This window comes from Sphaerodactylus townsendi, unplaced genomic scaffold (assembly GCF_021028975.2).
Source record: "Sphaerodactylus townsendi isolate TG3544 unplaced genomic scaffold, MPM_Stown_v2.3 scaffold_19, whole genome shotgun sequence".
NCBI lineage: Eukaryota > Metazoa > Chordata > Lepidosauria > Squamata > Sphaerodactylidae > Sphaerodactylus > Sphaerodactylus townsendi.
The window spans coordinates 3,425,561-3,443,774 of NW_025950352.1; the positions used below are offsets into that span (position 1 = coordinate 3,425,561).

An 18,214-nucleotide genomic window follows, 5' to 3' on the forward strand; every position below is an offset into this window, starting at 1 on the left:
AACCTGAATACTGAGGTTTTAGTTTAGAAAAAATGGTTGGCTCTGAGGCGTGCGTTACTCGGGAGTAAGCTTGGTGGTACTCGGTGGCTTTGCTTTGAAGCAACCGTGCAACTCTTCGAATGGGTGAATCACAACCCTAAGAGGGTTTACTCAGAAGCAAGCCCCATTGCCACAACCAAGCTTGCTCCCAGGTAAAGGATAGCGCTTTAGTTCTTCACATGAAGTGGGGTTTAACAGTGCTTAACAGGGTTACCTACACTGCTTCCCCAAAACTAGGTCTCAGGTTTAATGCTAATAATCGAGCCCAGTAGCCTATGCCAGCCTAGATGTGTGGGGGGGGCGATTCCCCCCCACATGATGAACTCTGTTTGCGCGTGCCGACGGAGAGGGCTCTGAGTGCCAACCCGTGCCATAGGTTCGCCACCACTGTCCCAAAGGATCTTCTTTGATTGATGGGACAGCCACAGACGCCTCTCCTTGTTATCTTAATTTTGGGGGCAGGAATGTATGGAAAAAGGTTGCCCCTCATGTACCCCAGTCCCAAGCCGTGTGGTTGAACTCATGTGTTACGAGGGCCGGATATGACGTAAATGTGACTTGGCCGGGCCGGACCCGGGAGGGGGGGTGTGAGTGGCTGATTTGGCTGGCCCCACAATGGCACGGGGGGAGGCGCATCTTGACTGGCAAGCCCACAGCTGGGTAGAGTGGCTGCCTTGGGCTTATCAGGCCTACGAGCCAACAGAGATGACACCCTCCCCCCCCCTCCTAATCTGGCCTGGCTCAAGGGGCCGGGCATGTTTGAAACCCCCGGCATAGGGCTGTAAAGGTAGAAACCAGGAATTGAGCTCAGGTGTTGAATTGCCAACTCTGGGCGGGGAAATACCTGGAGACGTTGAGGATGGAGGGTGAGGATTGGGGAGGGGTTGGTCTTCCTTAGAGCCCCCCACCCCACTCTAAAGAACGTAAGAACATAAGAACAAGCCAGCTGGATCAGACCAGAGTCCATCTAGTCCAGCTCTCTGCTACTCGCAGTGGCCCACCAGGTGCCTTTGGGAGCTCACCTGCAGGATGCGAAAGCAATGGCCTTCTGTGGCTTTTGCTCCCGAGCACCTGGTCTGCTAAGGCCTTTGGCATCTCAGATCAAAGAGGATTAAGATTGGTAGCCATAAATCGACTTCTCCTCCATCAATCTGTACAAGCCCCTTTTAAAGCTATCCAGGTGAGTGGCCATCCCCACCTCCTGTGGCAGCATATTCCAAACACCAATCACACGTTGCGTGAAGAAGTGTTTCCTTTGATTAGTCCTAATTCTTTCCCCCAGCATTTTCAATGGATGCCCCCTGGTTCTAGTTCTTCTAGAAGAAGAAGAAGAGTTGGATTTATATCCCCCCCCCTCCTGAAGGAGACTCAAAGGGGCTTACAATCTCCTTTCCCTTTCCCCCCACAACAAACCCCCTGCGAGGTAGGTGAAGCCGAGAGAGCTCCAAAGAACTGTGACTAGCCTAGTGTAATTGTCCTCCTGTGTGTTGTAAGCAGGGAGAGGGCCTTCCGTCACAATCCCGGGTAGCCAAACCCTGCAGCTCTGGAATGTGAGGAGGGTCTGTTTTGGGGGGCCGTTGGGGTCTCTTGGGGTGGGAGGAACAGTTCTGAGCTCCACTTGGCTTCGTCACGTAGCCTCGGAGAAGGCTGTTTCCGTCTGAACCCCCTCCCCGCGCCCGCAGTGAGCACAAACAGGAATCCTAGTCATCAACCTCTCTGGTTTCTGCCGGGGGGGGGACCCATCTGGAACAGCTGTGAGCCAACAATTCCTTGGCTGTAAAATCAGAAGGTTGGGGGGGGGGGAGGTTCTTGATCTGACCCCGGGCTCTGCCGCTACAAGCCCTGGAATCCGGTGCCAGTCTCCGGAAACATCTAAAAATACACCCCGTCTTATTTATATCGCCGAAAAAAAAATAGGCTTGCGAGGAAGGCAGGAGAGTCCTTGTGGTGGCCGTCCCCAAAGGTGAAGGAGCTGGCTCGGCGGGCCCTGCTGGGAGCCTGGGGTCTTTTTAACGCCCCCGTGCCCTTCCTGCAACGGCCACTCGTTTCGATTCGGTCCTGTTGTTTCGGGGCAGGACAGGGAATATGAAGTATCCCATCTGTTCATTGGGAGGGGTTGTTGGACAGGATCTTTTCCGACTGGCTTTGCACAAACCCTGCCCTCCCATCCATTCTTTGTGTTTGTTTGTTTGTTTGTGTGTGTGTGTGTGTGTGTGTGTGTGTGTGTGTGTGTTTCCCCTTCAGTCCTGTCTGACCCTGGGGTACCCCTGCAAGCAGTGATTTCATAGGCAAGCCTTTTTTTTTTGTGGGGTAGTTTGCCATTGCTTTCCCCAGCTATTCTTTACCCCCTAGCTGTGAGCTAGGGACTCATTTACCGACCAAGGAATGGATGGATGGCTGAGTTAACCACAAGCCAGCTGCCAGGATATCTGACCCACAGGGGGCTCAAACTCCTGACTGTGTGTGTGGCAGTGCAAGCACTTAACCACTATGTCACGATGCTCCATGTGTGTATTTATAAGTGTGAAAGAGAGAGAGAGACTCTTGTACAAATGTCCCAAATGTGCAGGCAGGGTGGAACGGGTGTTTGTGAAACTAGAGGTTCAGGATGTGCACAACTCTAGGGGATCTCCATAGTTCTCCCATTGTGGGGTTGCCAGCGTGGTGTAGTGGTGAAGAGCACGTGCACTCTAATCTGGAGAACTGGATTTGGTTCCCTGCTCTGCCACTTGAGCTGTGGAGGCTTATCTGGTGAACTAGATTGGCTTGTGCACTCATGACACATGTCAGCCAGCTGGGTGACCTTGGGCTAGTCACAGTTCTTTAGAACTCTTTCAGCCCCACCTACCTCACAGGGTGTTTGTTGGGTGGGGAGGAAAAGGAGATTGTCAGCCCCTTTGAGTCTCCTTACAGGAGAGAAAAAGGGATATAAATCCAAACTACTACTCCTCCTCCTCTCCTCCTCCTCCTCTTCTTCTCCTTCTCCTCCTCCTCTCCTTCTCCTCCTCCTCCTCCTCTTCTTCCTCCTCCTCCTTCTCCTTCCTCTCCTCCTTCTCCTTCTTCTTCCTCCTCTTCTTCCTCTTCTTCTTCTTCTTCCTCTTCTTCTCCTCCTCCTTCTCCTTCCTCTCCTCCTTCTCCTTCTCCTTCTCCTTCTTCTTCTTCTTCTTCCTCTTCTTCTCCTCCTTCTCCTTCCTCTCCTCCTTCTCCTTCTCCTTCTCCTTCTCCTTCTTCCTCCTCTTCTTCCTCTTCTTCTTCCTCTCCTTCTTCTTCTTCTGTGAGGTCGGTGGGGCTGAGAGAGCTCCAAAGAACTGTGACTAGCCCAAGGTCACCCAACTGGCATGTGTTGGAGTGCACAGGTTCACCAGATAAGCCTCCACAGCTCAAGAGGCAGAGTGGGGGAATCAAACCCTGTTCTCCAGATTAGAGTGCACCTGCTCTTAACCGCTATGCCACGCTGGAGAGACCTCAGCTGGATAGAATTCTATAGAGGCTATCCTCCATATCAGCTGGCTTCTCCAGGAGAATCAGTCTCTGTAGTTTGGAGAACAGTTCGAATCCTGGGAGGTCTCCAGGTGTCACCTGGAGGTTGGTAACCTTGTGCCGAGATGGGAACAGTGTGAACATCTGCCATACCTGGAAGGGAGAAGGCGTTAGTGAGAGATGGGAATTCGGCCCCAGCCCAGGATATCAGCTTTTTTCCTGCCAGTCTCTCTAGCCCTGTTACCTCCATGATTGACATGCAAGGTGAAATCATGGAATCATAGAGTTGGAAGAGACCCATAGAATCATAGAGTTGGAAGAGACCCATAGAATCATAGAGTTGGAAGAGACCCATAGAATCATAGAGTTGGAAGAGACCCATAGAATCATAGAGTTGGAAGAGACCTATAGAATCATAGAGTTGGAAGAGACCCATAGAATCATAGAGTTGGAAGAGACCCATAGAATCATAGAGTTGGAAGAGACCCATAGAATCATAGAGTTGGAAGAGACCCATAGAATCATAGAGTTGGAAGAGACCCATAGAATCATAGAGTTGGAAGAGACCCATAGAATCATAGAGTTGGAAGAGACCCATAGAATCATAGAGTTGGAAGAGACCCATAGAATCATAGAGTTGGAAGAGACCCATAGAATCATAGAGTTGGAAGAGACCCATAGAATCATAGAGTTGGAAGAGACCCATAGAATCATAGAGTTGGAAGAGACCCATAGAATCATAGAGTTGGAAGAGACCCATAGAATCATAGAGTTGGAAGAGACCCATAGAATCATAGAGTTGGAAGAGACCCATAGAATCATAGAGTTGGAAGAGACCCATAGAATCATAGAGTTGGAAGAGACCCATAGAATCATAGAGTTGGAAGAGACCCATAGAATCATAGAGTTGGAAGAGACCCATAGAATCATAGAGTTGGAAGAGACCCATAGAATCGTAGAGTTGGAAGAGACCTATAGAATCATAGAGTTGGAAGAGACCTATAGAATCATAGAGTTGGAAGAGAAATGGAATGAAGGGAGTGCCAGAGAGGGTTTTAAAGGTCCCACCTTGGCTATGGGTCACAACTGAGAAACCAGGCTTGTAATAATCCCAGGAATTGCTGGGCTCAGCTCGCGGAGGGGGAGAATTGGAGAGGGGAATCGCTGTTGGGGAAAGCTTCTGCCTGCTGCCATCTGCTGACTAAAGTAGGGTAGTGTCGTCAAATCGCAACTGACTTATGGGGTCCACGTATCAATCAGTCGACCGATTAATCTTTATTAAGGTCGTGGACCAGCATAAGGTAAATAAAATATAACTCAAAAGATAAGATATATTAAAACAGTAAATGTGCATCTTAAAAGGGGGGAAAAGTCTGCTGGTAAAGGGAAACTGGGAACACAAACAGGTATGGGAACATAAAGGAAATGGGATAAAATGTTAAATCCTAAAACGGAATAAAAAGCTTAAAAACTACAAAAGAAGTGCCAAAGGGGGATGGTCATAGATAAATTGGTAAACTGAAATAAAATTGGAGTGCTGTGTGGTTTCCGGGCTGTATGTCCATGTTCTAGCAGCATTCTCTCCTGACGTTTCGCCTGCATCTGTGGCTGTCATCTTCAGAGGATCTGACAGTAGGAAAGGAAAGCAAGTGGAGCATCCTCTGAAGATGCCAGCCACAGATGCAAGCGAAACATCAGGAGATAATGCTGCTAGAACACGGACATACAACCCGGAAACCACACAGCACCCCAGTGATTCCAGCCATGAAAGCCTTCGACAATACATGAAATAAAATTGGTAAAAAGAAGACTAAAGCCTTCAAGTTATGTGCATGACTGTACCCACAGGGGGCTGAAAGAATTTCCCCAGCCATTCAGTGCACAGTTGTGAATGTTTGAACCCCCCCATTGCAAATATAGGTCTGGGACAGGTGTATGCCTTAAGGTGTATGCCTTAAACCGGACTATCTGGCCGTCCAAAGGCCTGGCTATGCAGCAGCAGATTGAGCAGTCCAGGAGAGAGAGAGTGCTTCCTAAGAGGCTCTTTTTTGCAAAGGTTGAGTTCCACACCCCTTGTTTTTCCCCTCTCTGTGTTGCAGTGTCACCCCCAAGGATCTGAAGGCCCTCTTGCCACAGGCCAACTATCGGGTGCCGAACATGAGATTTCTGCGGGACAAACTTCTGGTGAGAAGACCCACCACCACCACCACATCCCCCACCCCTCCTCTCCCCTTTTGCCTCCCTTCCTTTCCTGCCCCCTTTCCTCTCTTATCTCCTTTCCCCCTCCTCTTACCTCTCCTTCTCTTTCCCTCCTCTCTTTCTCCTCCCCTCCTCTTACCTCTCATCTCCTTTTCATTCTCCTCCTCTCCTCTCCTCTGCCTTCTCCTTCCCTCCTCTCCTCTCTCCTTTCGCTTCTCCTTTCCTTCTCTCCTTTCTCTCCTCTTCTGTCCTTTCCTTCTCCCCCCTTTTGTCTCTCCTCTCCCATCCCCTCCTCTTTCCCCTCCCCTCTCCCGTTCTTCCATTCCGTTCTGCCCCATCCAGTCCGTCTCACCCATTAGCCTATCACATTTATGGTCCCAGCCTTCTTTCTCCTCTCCCTATTCAATCCTTACAACCACCCCATGAGTTAGGCGAAGGCGGAGAGAAGGTGACTTGCCCAAGATCACACCAAAATCCTCATTGCCAAGTGGAGACTTGAACACAGGCTTCCCAGGATCTAGCCACTATACCCAGTGGTGGGATCCAAAAATTTTAGTAACAGGTTCCCTCGCCAGCCCCCCCTCAGCAAAGGGGGCAGAGGCATACCTAGGCAAACCTGAGCCCTGGGCAAAACCTGAGTTGGATGCCCCACCCCCATGGGCAGCCACCCCACCACGACAAGGTCATTTCTAAATCATCATCACATTATAGAAAATGCCCCAATTCACAAATCTGAACACAGCAATGGTGAAACGCACAGGTTCTTGGATAGAGACTGATGAGATAAAAGGCACGAAAGGCTGAGAATCCATGAATTGCAGTACCTGGAAGGAATTAACCCAGTTCAGGGAGTGACATTATCAGTCGCAATTGCTATACGGAACCTTCACGTTCAAAGGCAGTGTGCCTCTTGGGGAGGCGAGGGCGTGGAGGTGGAAAAGCGGACCCAATGAGTAACCCCCTCTCGGCACACACAAATAATTAGTAACCCACTCTCGGGAACTGGTGAGAACCTGCTGGATCCCACCTCTGACTACACCTCCCCGTGTCTCCTTGCATAGTTTTCTGGTCTGTTCAGCCAACCCCCTTGTTGTGTAAGAAACCCCAGCACTAGAGGAGGGGGAAGGGGTTGATTGGCATCCAGCATCAGCAATAAACTTTGACATTGGTGTTGGGAGGACAGAGACAAAACATCGCTATTAAATTCCTTGGGGCATGGGTGGGGGGAGGGGGGTCTTTTATCCCATCATGGCTGCTCTCTTGAACCCTTTTGTGCTTCTTTTCTCTAAAGGAGGTGGAAGTAAGGACCGAAATGACCTTCAACCACTTTGTGCATTTCTACAAAAACCTGATGTTTGATGCCCAGAAATCGGTAAGTATCCACAGGAGCCGGCAGCAGGCAGATGGCCATAGATCCCACCTGCTCCTACAGGCACTTTGGGACACAGTGTAAAGCTGGTGACAGCCAGAGGTGGTTTGCCATTGCTTGCCTCTGTGTAACGACTCTGGATTCCCTTGGTGGTCCGGTCTCCCATCCAAGTGCCAGCCAGAACCAAGCCTGCTTAGCTTCCCAAGTCTAACAGCCTGGTCTAACCAGGTTAGACCTGGGATTTTCTTACCGGCTTCGTATTTCTTTGCTATTTTAGAAGCCCTTTGTACAAGAAGAGAAGAAGAAGAGTTTGGATTTATATCCCCCCTTTCTCTCCTGCAGGAGACTCAAAGGGGCTGACAATCTCCTTGCCCTTCCCCCCTCACAACAAACACCCTGTGAGGTGGGTGGGGCTGAGAGAACTCCGAGAAGCTGTGACTAGCCCAAGGTCACCCAGCTGGCGTATGTGGGAGTGCACAGGCTAATCTGGTTCCCCGGATCAGCCTCCACAGCTCAAATGGCAGAGTGGGGAATCAAACCCTGTTCTCCAGATGAGAGTGCACCTGCTCTTAACCACGTTTGTCTCTTGCACTGGGATGATATTAAAACAGCAGCTTATATTGCATTTATTTCAGCAAAAGAAGAAGAAGAATTTGGATGTATATCCCCCCTTTCTTTCCTGCAGGAGACTCAAAGGGGCTGACAATCTCCTTGCCCTTCCCCCCTCACAACAAACTCCCTGTGAGGTGGGTGGGGCTGAGAGAGCTCCGAGAAGCTGTGACTAGCCCAAGGTCACCCAGCTGGCGTGTGTGGGAGTGCACAGGCTAATCTGAATTCCCCAGATAAGCCTCCGCAGCTCAGGCGGCAGAGCTGGGAATCAAACCCGGTTCCTCCAGATCAGAGTGCACCTGCTCTTAGCCACTACGCCACTGCTGCTCAGTTCTGTTTCACCTCTCAGCCGCGATTCCCAGTTAACTAGAAGCCTATGGAAAAACCTGTTTGTGAAGCACCGTTTCCTTCCTGTCCTCTTACTTCTGTTGACGACTGTTTCGTTTTGTTCTTTTGATTGACAGATCATCGAACAGCTCGACCTGTCTTTCCCCCTGCGGTAAGTACAAAGGAAAACTTCCTTTTCAATTTGTTCTCTTTTGGAGGCCAGGCTTCAGGATAGACTATTTCCTGTCACTGTGTTTGCATAAGAACTCGTGCTTCCGTCGGGCACGGGTTAGGAAGGGTGTAGACAAACTGGGAGAAATTCCTTGGGTGGCTGCCAAGATGGTTACAGGTCCTTGCACAAAGGCACTTTAAAGGCAAGCTGAAGGAATCAGCTGTGTATCAATTGACGGCAGAGGGGTAGTCACGCTGGAGCCAAGCTAAACATTTCAGCAGGGTGATAACTGGAACCCTCTGCTCCAATAACAGCAACACATTTTTTTAAAAAAAATTATAATTATATCAGAATTAGGTATTCAGTGGATCTGAGTTTCTAATCTAGTGACCTTGTTGATCATATTAATAAAGATGAACTAACATTAACCAGTATATTAGTATTCTGAAACGGAACAACCTTAGTCATTAATCTTTTAAACCATCTAATTATTTTTTGTTACATTCTCATTGATTCTGTTTAGAAAAGAAATTAACTAAACATTTCAGCTAGGTGATAAGTGGAACACTCTGCTCCAATAACAACAACACTTTTTAAAAAAAAAAAAATTATACCGGTAATTGTATTGGAACTAAGTATTAAGTGGATCTGTGTTTCTAATCTTATGAGCTTCTTGATCATATTAACAAAGGTGAACTAACATTAACCAGTATGCTAGTATTCTGAAATGGAACAACCTTAGTCATTAATCGTGTAAACCGTCTAATTATTTTTTGCTGCGTTCTCATTGATTCTGTTTAGAAAAGAAATTAATAAACAGCTACTTGTAATTTTGTTTACATAGAAAAAATATTACGATACTTCAAAAAGTCTAACCAGGCTATTGAAATGATATTTATGCTGAACTTAAAGGGACCTATTCATATATATCGTATATATCATATATGACCCCTCTCACTTTTTGACTGTCTCTCCCAGAAACGTGGACCGACCAGAGCTCTGTCAGATCACCTTATATGATTTCCAGAAGTTCCTTCAGTACGACCAGAAGGTAGGTGCAAAGAGGGAGGTGTTGATTTTGTTGCATGGGGTAGAAAATGTTGACAGAGAGAAATTTGTCTCTCTTTCTCACAATACTAGAACCAGGGGGCATTCATTGAAAATGCTGGGGGGAAGAATTAGGACTAATAAAAGGAAACACTTCTTCACGCAACGTGTGATTGGTGTTTGGAATATGCTGCCACAGGAGGGGGTGATGCCCACTAACCTGGATAGCTTTAAAAAGGGCTTGGACAGATTTATGGAGGAGAAGTCGATCTATGGCTACCAATCTTGATCCGCCTTGATCTCAGATGGCAAATGCCTTAGCAGACCAGGTGCTCGGGAGCAGCAGCAGCAGAAGGCCATTGCTTTCACATCCTGCCTGTGAGCTCCCAAAGGCACCTGGTGGGCCACTGCAAGTAGCAGAGTGCTGGACTAGATGGACTCTGGTCTGATCCAGCGGGCTAGTTCTTATGTTCTTATGTTCTTATGTTCTTATGTTGGGTGGGCAGTGCATGGAAGAGAGATGAACCTGGTTTGTCTGGGGAGCACCTGGGCGATTTCTGCTGCTGGAATGCAGTCATATGAGACGAAGGATCACATTGGATCAAAGCATGAATCGTTTGGGGTGCTAGACGTCTTCCCCAGGATCTCCAGTTCAGAGTGTGTACTAGTACGTGATGAGAAGGACTTTAACCGTTCAGGTGTGTGCAAGAATTTAATTTCTAGCAATGAATGGAGCATCAACTCCCCCTCTCCCCGCCCCCCAGAAATAAACAAAGCAGCCTCCCAATTCTATTGCTATGTGGGAAAGGATAGGATTATTTCAGATCTTGGTGTAGTGGTTAAAAGCAGGTGCACTCTCATCTGGAGAACCGGGTTTGATTCCCCACTCTGCCCCTTGAGCTGTGGAGGCTAATCTGGTGAACCAGATTAGCTTGTGCACTCCAACACACGCCAGCTGGGTGACCTTGGGCAAGTCACAGTTCTTTGGAGCTCTCTCAGCCCCACGCACTTCACCAGGTGTTTGTAGGGGGGGGGGGGTGGAGAAGGAAAAGGAGATTGTCAGCCTTACAGGAGAGATATGGGGGGGTATAAATCCAAACTCTTCTTCATCATCGTTGTTCACATCTCAGCATTTATCTTACCCAAAAGGGGGGTGGGACAGGCTGATTTTATAAGCACATGAAACCCTGGAAGAATTATGAAGACTTCTTTCTGCAGTGAGGTTTCTCTGTAAAATAGAGCTGTGTAAGCTCTCTGCGACACCTTTCTCAATCCCAAGGCTTTCTGTATATTTTAAAATAGAAGAAGAAGAAGAGAAGAGTTTGGATTTATATCCCCCCCTTTCTCTCCTGCAGGAGACTCAAAGGGGCTGACAATCTCCTCGCCCTTCCCCCCTCACAACAAACACCCTGTGAGGTGGGTGGGGCTGAGAGAGCTCCGAGAAGCTGTGACTAGCCCAAGGTCACCCAGCTGGCGTGTGTTGGAGTGCCCAGGCTAATCTGAATTCCCCAGATAGGCCTCCACAGCTCAGGCGGCAGAGCTGGGAATGAAACCCGGTTCCTCCAGATTAGATACACGAGCTCTTAACCTCCTACGCCACTTCTGCTCCCTCATAGGTGAAACGGGTGGTGAACCATGACTGCGTGACCTACCTGTAACGTTCCAGGTAGGTCAGGAAGTTGCAGTTTGCCATCCTGATCCATTCACACACAAAGTCTCCCTCATTCACAGGGGAACACACAGACATTGTAGCCCAAACCTCTTTAGCAATCACCCCTCACTTAGACTCTGCACAATGTTGATGCAGGTGGGACTCGAACACTGTTCCATTCATGCTGCCACCATTTATTCATACCCTAAATATAGGCCAGGGTTTTTAATTTGTGGATGTATGCGTGTGCTGCTTTCCCTGAGCCCAAACGCATCCAGTCCACAGGGTTAAACAAATAAGAGGTGAACTTTTATTTAGAGCTTAAACACTGTAGTGAACCAGGTAGGCAATGACAAAGTCTCTGCATTTTACCTTTGGAGCTTTAGTTCAGACATTTGGGATTCTTCAATACAAGTTGACTTTCTTTCAGTCAGCATTAGGCTGGTCTTTTGGCACACTTTAGTTCTGAATTAATGGCTCCTTCTCTCCGCCAAACTCCCCCTCACTGAACCAGATTAACGGTTTTCAGCTGTCAGCCTCTCCCAACCGTTCAGTCAGCTCCCAGTGGCCCTCAGCAGGGAGAGGTGGAAACTTATTCAGTCAAGAATGCTGCGGGGCACGAGTGGGTTGTACAAAGGAGAACGACAAGAGTTCTTAGCTTGTGTGATGTAGCGTTCAGAGTTTTTAAGGGGAAACCACGACATCCAAGCTCAAAGCTCTGCCAGGCAATACTCTGGGTGTCCAGATAAGAACATAAGAACAAGCCAGCTGGATCAGACCAGAGTCCATCTAGTCCAGCACTCTGCTGCTACTCGCAGTGGCCCACCAGGTGCCTTTGGGAGCTCACATGCAGGAGGTGAAAGCAATGGCCTTCAGCGGCTGTTGCTCCTGAGCACCTGGTCTGTTAAGGCATTTGTAATCTCAGATCAAGGAGGATCAAGATTGGTAGCCATAGATCGACTTCTCCTCCATAAATCTGTCCAAGCCCCTTTTAAAGCTATCCAGGTGAGTGGCCATCACCACCTCCTGTGGCAGCATATTCCAAACACCAATCACACGTTGCGTGAAGAAGTGTTTCCTTTTATTAGTCCTCATTCTTCCCCCCAGCATTTTCAATGAATGCCCCCTGGTTCTAGTATTGTGAGAAAGAGAGAAAAATTTCTCTGTGTCCACATTTTCTACCCCATGCATAATTTTATAGACTTCAATCATATCCCCCCCTCAGACGTCTCCTCTCCAAACTAAAGAGTCCCAAATGCTGCAGCCTCTCCTCATAAGGAAGGTGCTCCAATCCTTCAATCATCCTCATTGCCCTTCTCTGCACTTTTTCTATCTCTTCAATATCCTATGAACCCACCTCATAGGATTGTTGTGTGGATAACATGAGGAAGGGAAAATCACACGGAGAAAGGACAATCATGTAAACCATGGTGACAATAAAAAAATGTACGAGTGAGACAGATTTCTAGAGCATTTTGAAGTTTTTCAGAAGATTTCTTGTGGATTTCCAAGCCATGTTGTTGTACCCAAGGCAAGTTTCAGAGTCTGCCACTGAGTTGATAAGTGTGGCGAGATTCGAACCGGGGACTCCCTGGCTCACGCAGCTCGTGAGGCTGCCGCCGTTGCCTTCCTGTTTCACCTGTGGTGCAGACCAAGACTCAAGCCGAAGCCAGTGGGGAATTGCATGGAGGTGCCCATCCTGGAATCTGCCCTCAATCTCACCATCAGCCAGCGTGGTACGGGGGTTAAGAGCTGTAGTCTGGAAAACTGGGTTCGATTCCTCACTCCTCCAAATGAGCAGCAGATTTTAATCTGGAGAACTGAGTTTGGTTCCCCGCTCTTCCACGTGACGCCTGCCGGGTGACCTTGGGCTAGTCACGGTTCTCTCCGAATTCTCCCAGCCCCACATACCTCACGAGTTGTCAGTTGTGGAGAGGGGAATTGTAATTGTGAGCCCCTTTGAGGCTCCAAAGACTGTACTATCTGAGACATTTAAGGAAACAACAACTGGATGGAAAACTCCTGGTGTCCTTTTACCACTGTGCTATGGAGAGTGTCTTAATCTACTGCATCTGTGTATGGTTCTCCAGTTGCACAGTGGCAGATAGGAAGGCGCTCCAAAGGGTGATCACTCCTGCACAGAGGATTATCGGCTGCCCTCTCCCCTCCTTGGAAGTACTCTATCATTCCCGAAGCCTAAAGAAAGCCCAAAATATTCCGAGAGACCCGTCTCATCCAGCACACTCTCTTTTTGAACTGTTACCATCCGGCAGACGATACGGGTCTATCAAAACTAGGACAAAGAGGCTTAGAGACAGCTTCTACCCTAGAGCTGTGGCGATGCTGAACTCCGTGGCTTCGTGTTGATGTGTTTGGGGCTGTGTAGGGATGGGTGGAGGAAGGGGAGAGTGAGGGTGGGGGATGAGTCGGGAATTGTGTGCATCGAGGAATGCTGCTGTAAATTTTCGTTGTGCGTGCACAATGACAATAAAATGCTTATGCTTAAGATAGAGAAAAGCAAGGTATAATAACCCACTCTTCTACAAGTACTGAATCTCTGCCTTTGTCCTCCCTCCAGGAGCCCTGGGCCAGTGACGTCGGCCAAGTCCGGGAGTTCATGTGCAGCTACCTACAGAATCCCTTCAGTGACATGACTGAACCTTTCTTCCAACTGGATGAGGTGGGTAATACAAGGCGAGGATTGCTAGGTAGGCTTGGGTACCTCTGTATTCAGGCACTGCCCAGAAGAGACTGTGCAGCAGGGCCCAAACACATTCCTGCTGGGTATTACCAGCTAGTCACAGTTCATTTAGAACTCTTTCAGCCTCACCTACCCCGCAGGGTGTTGGTTGTAGGGAGTGGAAGGGAAGCAGTTTGTAAGCCGCTTTAAGTCTCCGTATGGTTGAGAAAAGCGAAGTATAAATCCAAATTCCTTCTCCTCCTTTTCTATACGCCAGTGACGGCGAACCTTTTCGAGACCGAGTGCCCAAATTGCAACCCAAAACCCACTTATTTATCGCAAAGTGCCAACATGGCAATTTAACCTGAATACTGAGGTTTTAGTTTAGAAAAAATGGTTGGCTTCGAGGTGTGTTACTCGGGAGTCAGCTCGGTGGTAGTCGGTGGTTTTGCTTTGAAGCAACCGTGCAACTCTTCCAACGGGTGAATCACGACCCTAGGAGGGTTTACTCAGAAGCAAGCCCCATTGCCAGCAACCAAGCTTCCTCCCAGGTAAAGGATCGTGCTTTAGTTCTTCGCATGAAAATCAGTGGGGTTTAACAGCGCTTAACAGGGTTACCTACACTGTTTCCCCAAAACTAGGTCTTAGGTTTAATGCTAATAATCGAGCCCAGCAGCCCAGGCCAGCCTAGATGTGTGTGTGGGGGGGAGGACTCTGTTTGCACGTGCCCACAGAGAGGGCTCTGAGTGCCACCTCTGGCACCCGTGCCATAGGTTCGTCACCACTGCTATACGTGAGATAAGAATGTGGTAGAGGGGATGTTTTATCCTGCCGGATAGTTTCAGGGCTGTGTTGGTCTGCAGTAGATAAGCTGAATTCGAGTCCAACCAGATCTTGGGGGGGGGGGGGGCGGTATAAGCTTTCGAGAGCAAAGCTCCCTTCATCAAATACAAGCGGGAATGAAAATCCTTGACGAAACGTCTGACAAAGGGTGATGACTCTTGGAAACTCTTACTCTGAAATTCTTGGAGGACTCCAATGTGCTAGAATCTAGCTCTTAGGATGGCAGAGAAGGCCAAGTAGCCGAAAGGACACTCATCGTTAACTTTAGCATGTCACTGGAAGCTCGACGGCAAACAGTGTCTGGAGAGTTGTGGGTTTTCCGGGTTGTATGGCCATATTCCTGTAACATTCTCTCGTGATGTTTCACCTGCATCTGTGGCTAGCATCTTGGATGCCAGCCACAGATGCAGGCGAAATGTCAGGAGAGAATTCTACTGGAACACAGCCAGTGGTGGGATCCAGCAGGTTCTCACAGGTTCCCGAGAGTAGGTTCCTAATTATTTGTGTGTGCTGAGAGGTTCCCGAGAGGGTTACTAATGGGTGAGTTTGTTTTGTAGCTATTGTGTTTTTTTAATATGCCAATAAAGGCTTTCTGTTCTGTTCTGTACTAATGGGTGATTTTGCCACGTGATTTTGGCCTTAGTTATGCCCCTCCTCTCAGCAGTAGCGCGCAGAACTGGAAGCAGTCTAGCAGGAGGTTCACCGGCGTGCGTGGCAGCCTGCGCCTGCGTGCATTCGTTTCCCGCCCAAGGACCGGCGCAGCAACAGCGTCCTTGCCACAGCCCCACCCAGGAATGCCTGGCCACGCCCCCGTTGTGCCCTGCCCAGCCCCATTGGCACTACGCCACAGTTTGAATCCCACCACCATGGGAACCTGTTACTAAAATTTTTGGATCCCACCACTGAACACAGCCATACAACCCGGAAAACCCACAACACCCTAGTGATTCCGGCTGTGAAAGCCTTCGACAATACAGTGTCTGGAGAGTCACCAAATGCCTCGACTAGAGCCGAGACTGCGCCTCAGAGGACACTAGTCGTTGTCTCCCTTTGTCTCTGTTCCTGGCCTTTCTAGCTAGTTTTCTCTCTCCGTTCCTCCAGTTCCTGACATTCCTCTTCTCCAAAGAAAACATGGTCATGGACTCCAAATACGAGCGGGTGGTGCCGGATGAAATGAATTACCCCTTATCTCAGTATTGGATCTCATCCTCCCATAACACGTAAGAGCTCCGCCGGGCCGTCATTCCATTTCCTCACAAGTGTGAGCGAGGACAGGGTGGGACGATAAAGCAGCCCAGGATCAAACTGAGGGTGGCCCACTACAGGGTGCGGGGTGGGGGAGGGGCACTTGGCATAACTTGCTGCTGGCCACCAGCAGTTCTTGATGACAGCATCCCAACATGAACATTCTTGGCCAGTTCAAGAGCCGAATTGCTCCTGGGTACATGCCTTGAGCGGCAAAAAATCCAAACTTCACATACACACTACAGGGGTCAGTGCTATCAGTCACAGACCAGGAAAGGGATTTGGGCGTCTTAGTTGATAGTTCCATGGGAATGTCAACTCAATGCATGGCAGCTGTGAAAAAGGCAAACTCTATGCTGGGGATAATTAGGAAAGGAATTGAGAATAAAACTGCAAAGATTGTCATGCCCTTATATAAAGCCGTGGTGCGACCGCACTTGGAGTACTGTGTTCAGTTCTGGTCGCCACATCTCAAAAAGGATATAGAAGAGATAGAAAAAGTGCAGAGAAGGGCAGCGAGGATGATTGAGGGACTGGAGCACCTTCCCTATGAGGAGAGGCTGCAGCGTTTGGGACTCTTTAGTTTGGAGAGGAGACGTCTGAGGGGGGATATGATTGAAGTCTATACAATTATGCATGGGGTAGAAAATGTTGACAGAGAGACATTTTTCTCTCTTTCTCACAATACTAGAACCAGGGGGCATCCATTGAAAATGCTGGGGGGAAGAATTAGGACTAATAAAAGGAAACACTTCTTCACGCAACGTGTGATTGGTGTTTGGAATATGCTGCCACAGGAGGTGGTGATGGCCACTCACCTGGATAGCTTTAAAGAGGGCTTGGACAGATTTATGGAGGAGAAGTCGATCTATGGCTACCAATCTTGATCCGCTTTGATCTGAGATTGCAAATGCCTTAACAGTCCAGGTGCTCAGGAGCAATAGCCGCAGAAGGCCATTGCTTTCACCTCCTGCACGGGAGCTCCCAAAGGCACCTGGTGGGCCACTGCGAGTTGCAGCAGAGTGCTGGACTAGATGGACTCTGGTCTGATCCAGCTGGCTTGTTCTTATGTTCTTATGGTGTCGTTGTTCTGGTTGCACAAAACCAGGGCTGTTCCTTGCATCCTATGGGGGCAAGGCAATATAAACGGCACGGCAATATAAACGAGGCCAGTTAATTATCTGGATTCGGGCTAGCTGTTATCATTGTATTTAGATTATATTGCCGTGCCGTTCTAACTTGTGTATATATATATATATATTACTCCGATGGGAGAATGTAAACAATTTTTCCAAAACATTTTGTTACTGTTTGTAAAATTATAGAATTATTTTGGTTACTAATAAGTAAATTGCTACTCCAGTGGGAGAACTAATTTTTGAAGTCATTATTGTAGCCCAGTGGTGGCGAACCTTTGGCACTCCAGATGCTATGGACTACAATTCCCATCAGCCCCTGCCAGCATGGCCAATTGGCCATGCTGGCAGGGGCTGATGGGAATTGTAGTCCATAACATCTGGAGTGCCAAAGTTGCGCCACCACAGTTGTGGCCTGTTGGGTACTAGTTTTCTTCATTTTCACTCCCCCGCACTGGCATGCGCCTGGTGCGTCACACACAGCGCCCCCTTGGTGCTATGTTACTGGGTGAGCACCCACGTGGGGCAGGTCTGCGCTAGCTCCCGAGATGGGTCCAACCCCCTCCCCCCAGACTGGGCTGCCCACCGTGTTGTACATTAAGGTCCCCAGATCTATGGAAATGGTTGGTCAGAGTGGCTTCAGGTAGGGAACTGTGTGGTTCTGTCAGTGGACACAACTCTACTAATGTGAGTTGAGGTGACGGGGGAATGTGCTGTCAAGTCACGGCCGACTTACGGCAACCCTGTAGGGCCGTGGTGGCGAACCTTTGGCACTCCAGATGTTATGGACTACAATTCCCATCAGCCCCAATTGGCCATGCTGGCAGGGGCTGATGGGAATTGTAGTCCATAACATCTGGCGTGCCAAAGGTTCGCCACCACGGCTATATACAGTCCATGTTTCTTAGGCTTGGCTGGCCTAAATTTTTTTTCGGAATCTACATAAGTCAGTTGCATCCTGGACCCAAATCTTAGAGACATTCAACTGTCCTCTTAGGTGTTGCCTACATCTTCTGTTGTCCCTTCTTGGACTTGACTGGCACCGGATAGAGATCTACTGTTGTCTGAGTGCTGTTGCCCCTTTCCCTGAGTCCATGTGAGAAAGGGCAGCGAAGAAATCAAGAAAATAAAACCCAAGCGGCTACGGATGGAGTGCCGGGCCGGGTGTCGTCGCTTACTCAGAGGTGGTGAAGGCGTGCTCCTTAATGGTGTGCAGAACATCCAGGAATTTGATTTTGGAGGTGAGGGTGTGGCCGTGGTAGATGATGGGCAGGTCATCCGGACCGTCCCAGCAGTCCACTGCGGGAACAGAGGGCAGAAAGTCGATTAACTCACGGAGATGGATGTGCTGTTCACCTTCGTTGCCATCCACACAAACACAATTGCGGCACCTGCTTTTCTTGTTCTTCCTAACAGA

At 48.8% G+C, this 18,214-nt stretch overlaps 1 protein-coding gene across 1 annotated transcript; it reads left to right on the top strand.

The window, feature by feature from the left end:
* Positions 1–581: 581 nt before the first annotated feature.
* On the top strand, positions 582–17,398 carry LOC125425151 (1-phosphatidylinositol 4,5-bisphosphate phosphodiesterase gamma-1-like). The gene is made up of 8 exons (XM_048482695.1): positions 582–586; positions 5,619–5,703; positions 7,010–7,090; positions 8,161–8,195; positions 9,174–9,246; positions 13,472–13,573; positions 15,518–15,636; positions 17,281–17,398. The coding sequence occupies exons 1-8, from the start codon at positions 582–584 to the stop codon at positions 17,396–17,398; spliced, it is 618 nt and encodes a 205-aa protein (XP_048338652.1).
* The last annotated feature ends 816 nt before the right edge of the window (positions 17,399–18,214 follow it).

Coding starts and splice junctions, on each gene's coding strand:
- LOC125425151 (XM_048482695.1), top strand. Junction 5,704..7,009: donor TTCTGCGGGACAAACTTCTG/GTGAGAAGACCC, acceptor TTTTCTCTAAAG/GAGGTGGAAGTAAGGACCGA. Junction 9,247..13,471: donor TCCTTCAGTACGACCAGAAG/GTAGGTGCAAAG, acceptor TCCTCCCTCCAG/GAGCCCTGGGCCAGTGACGT.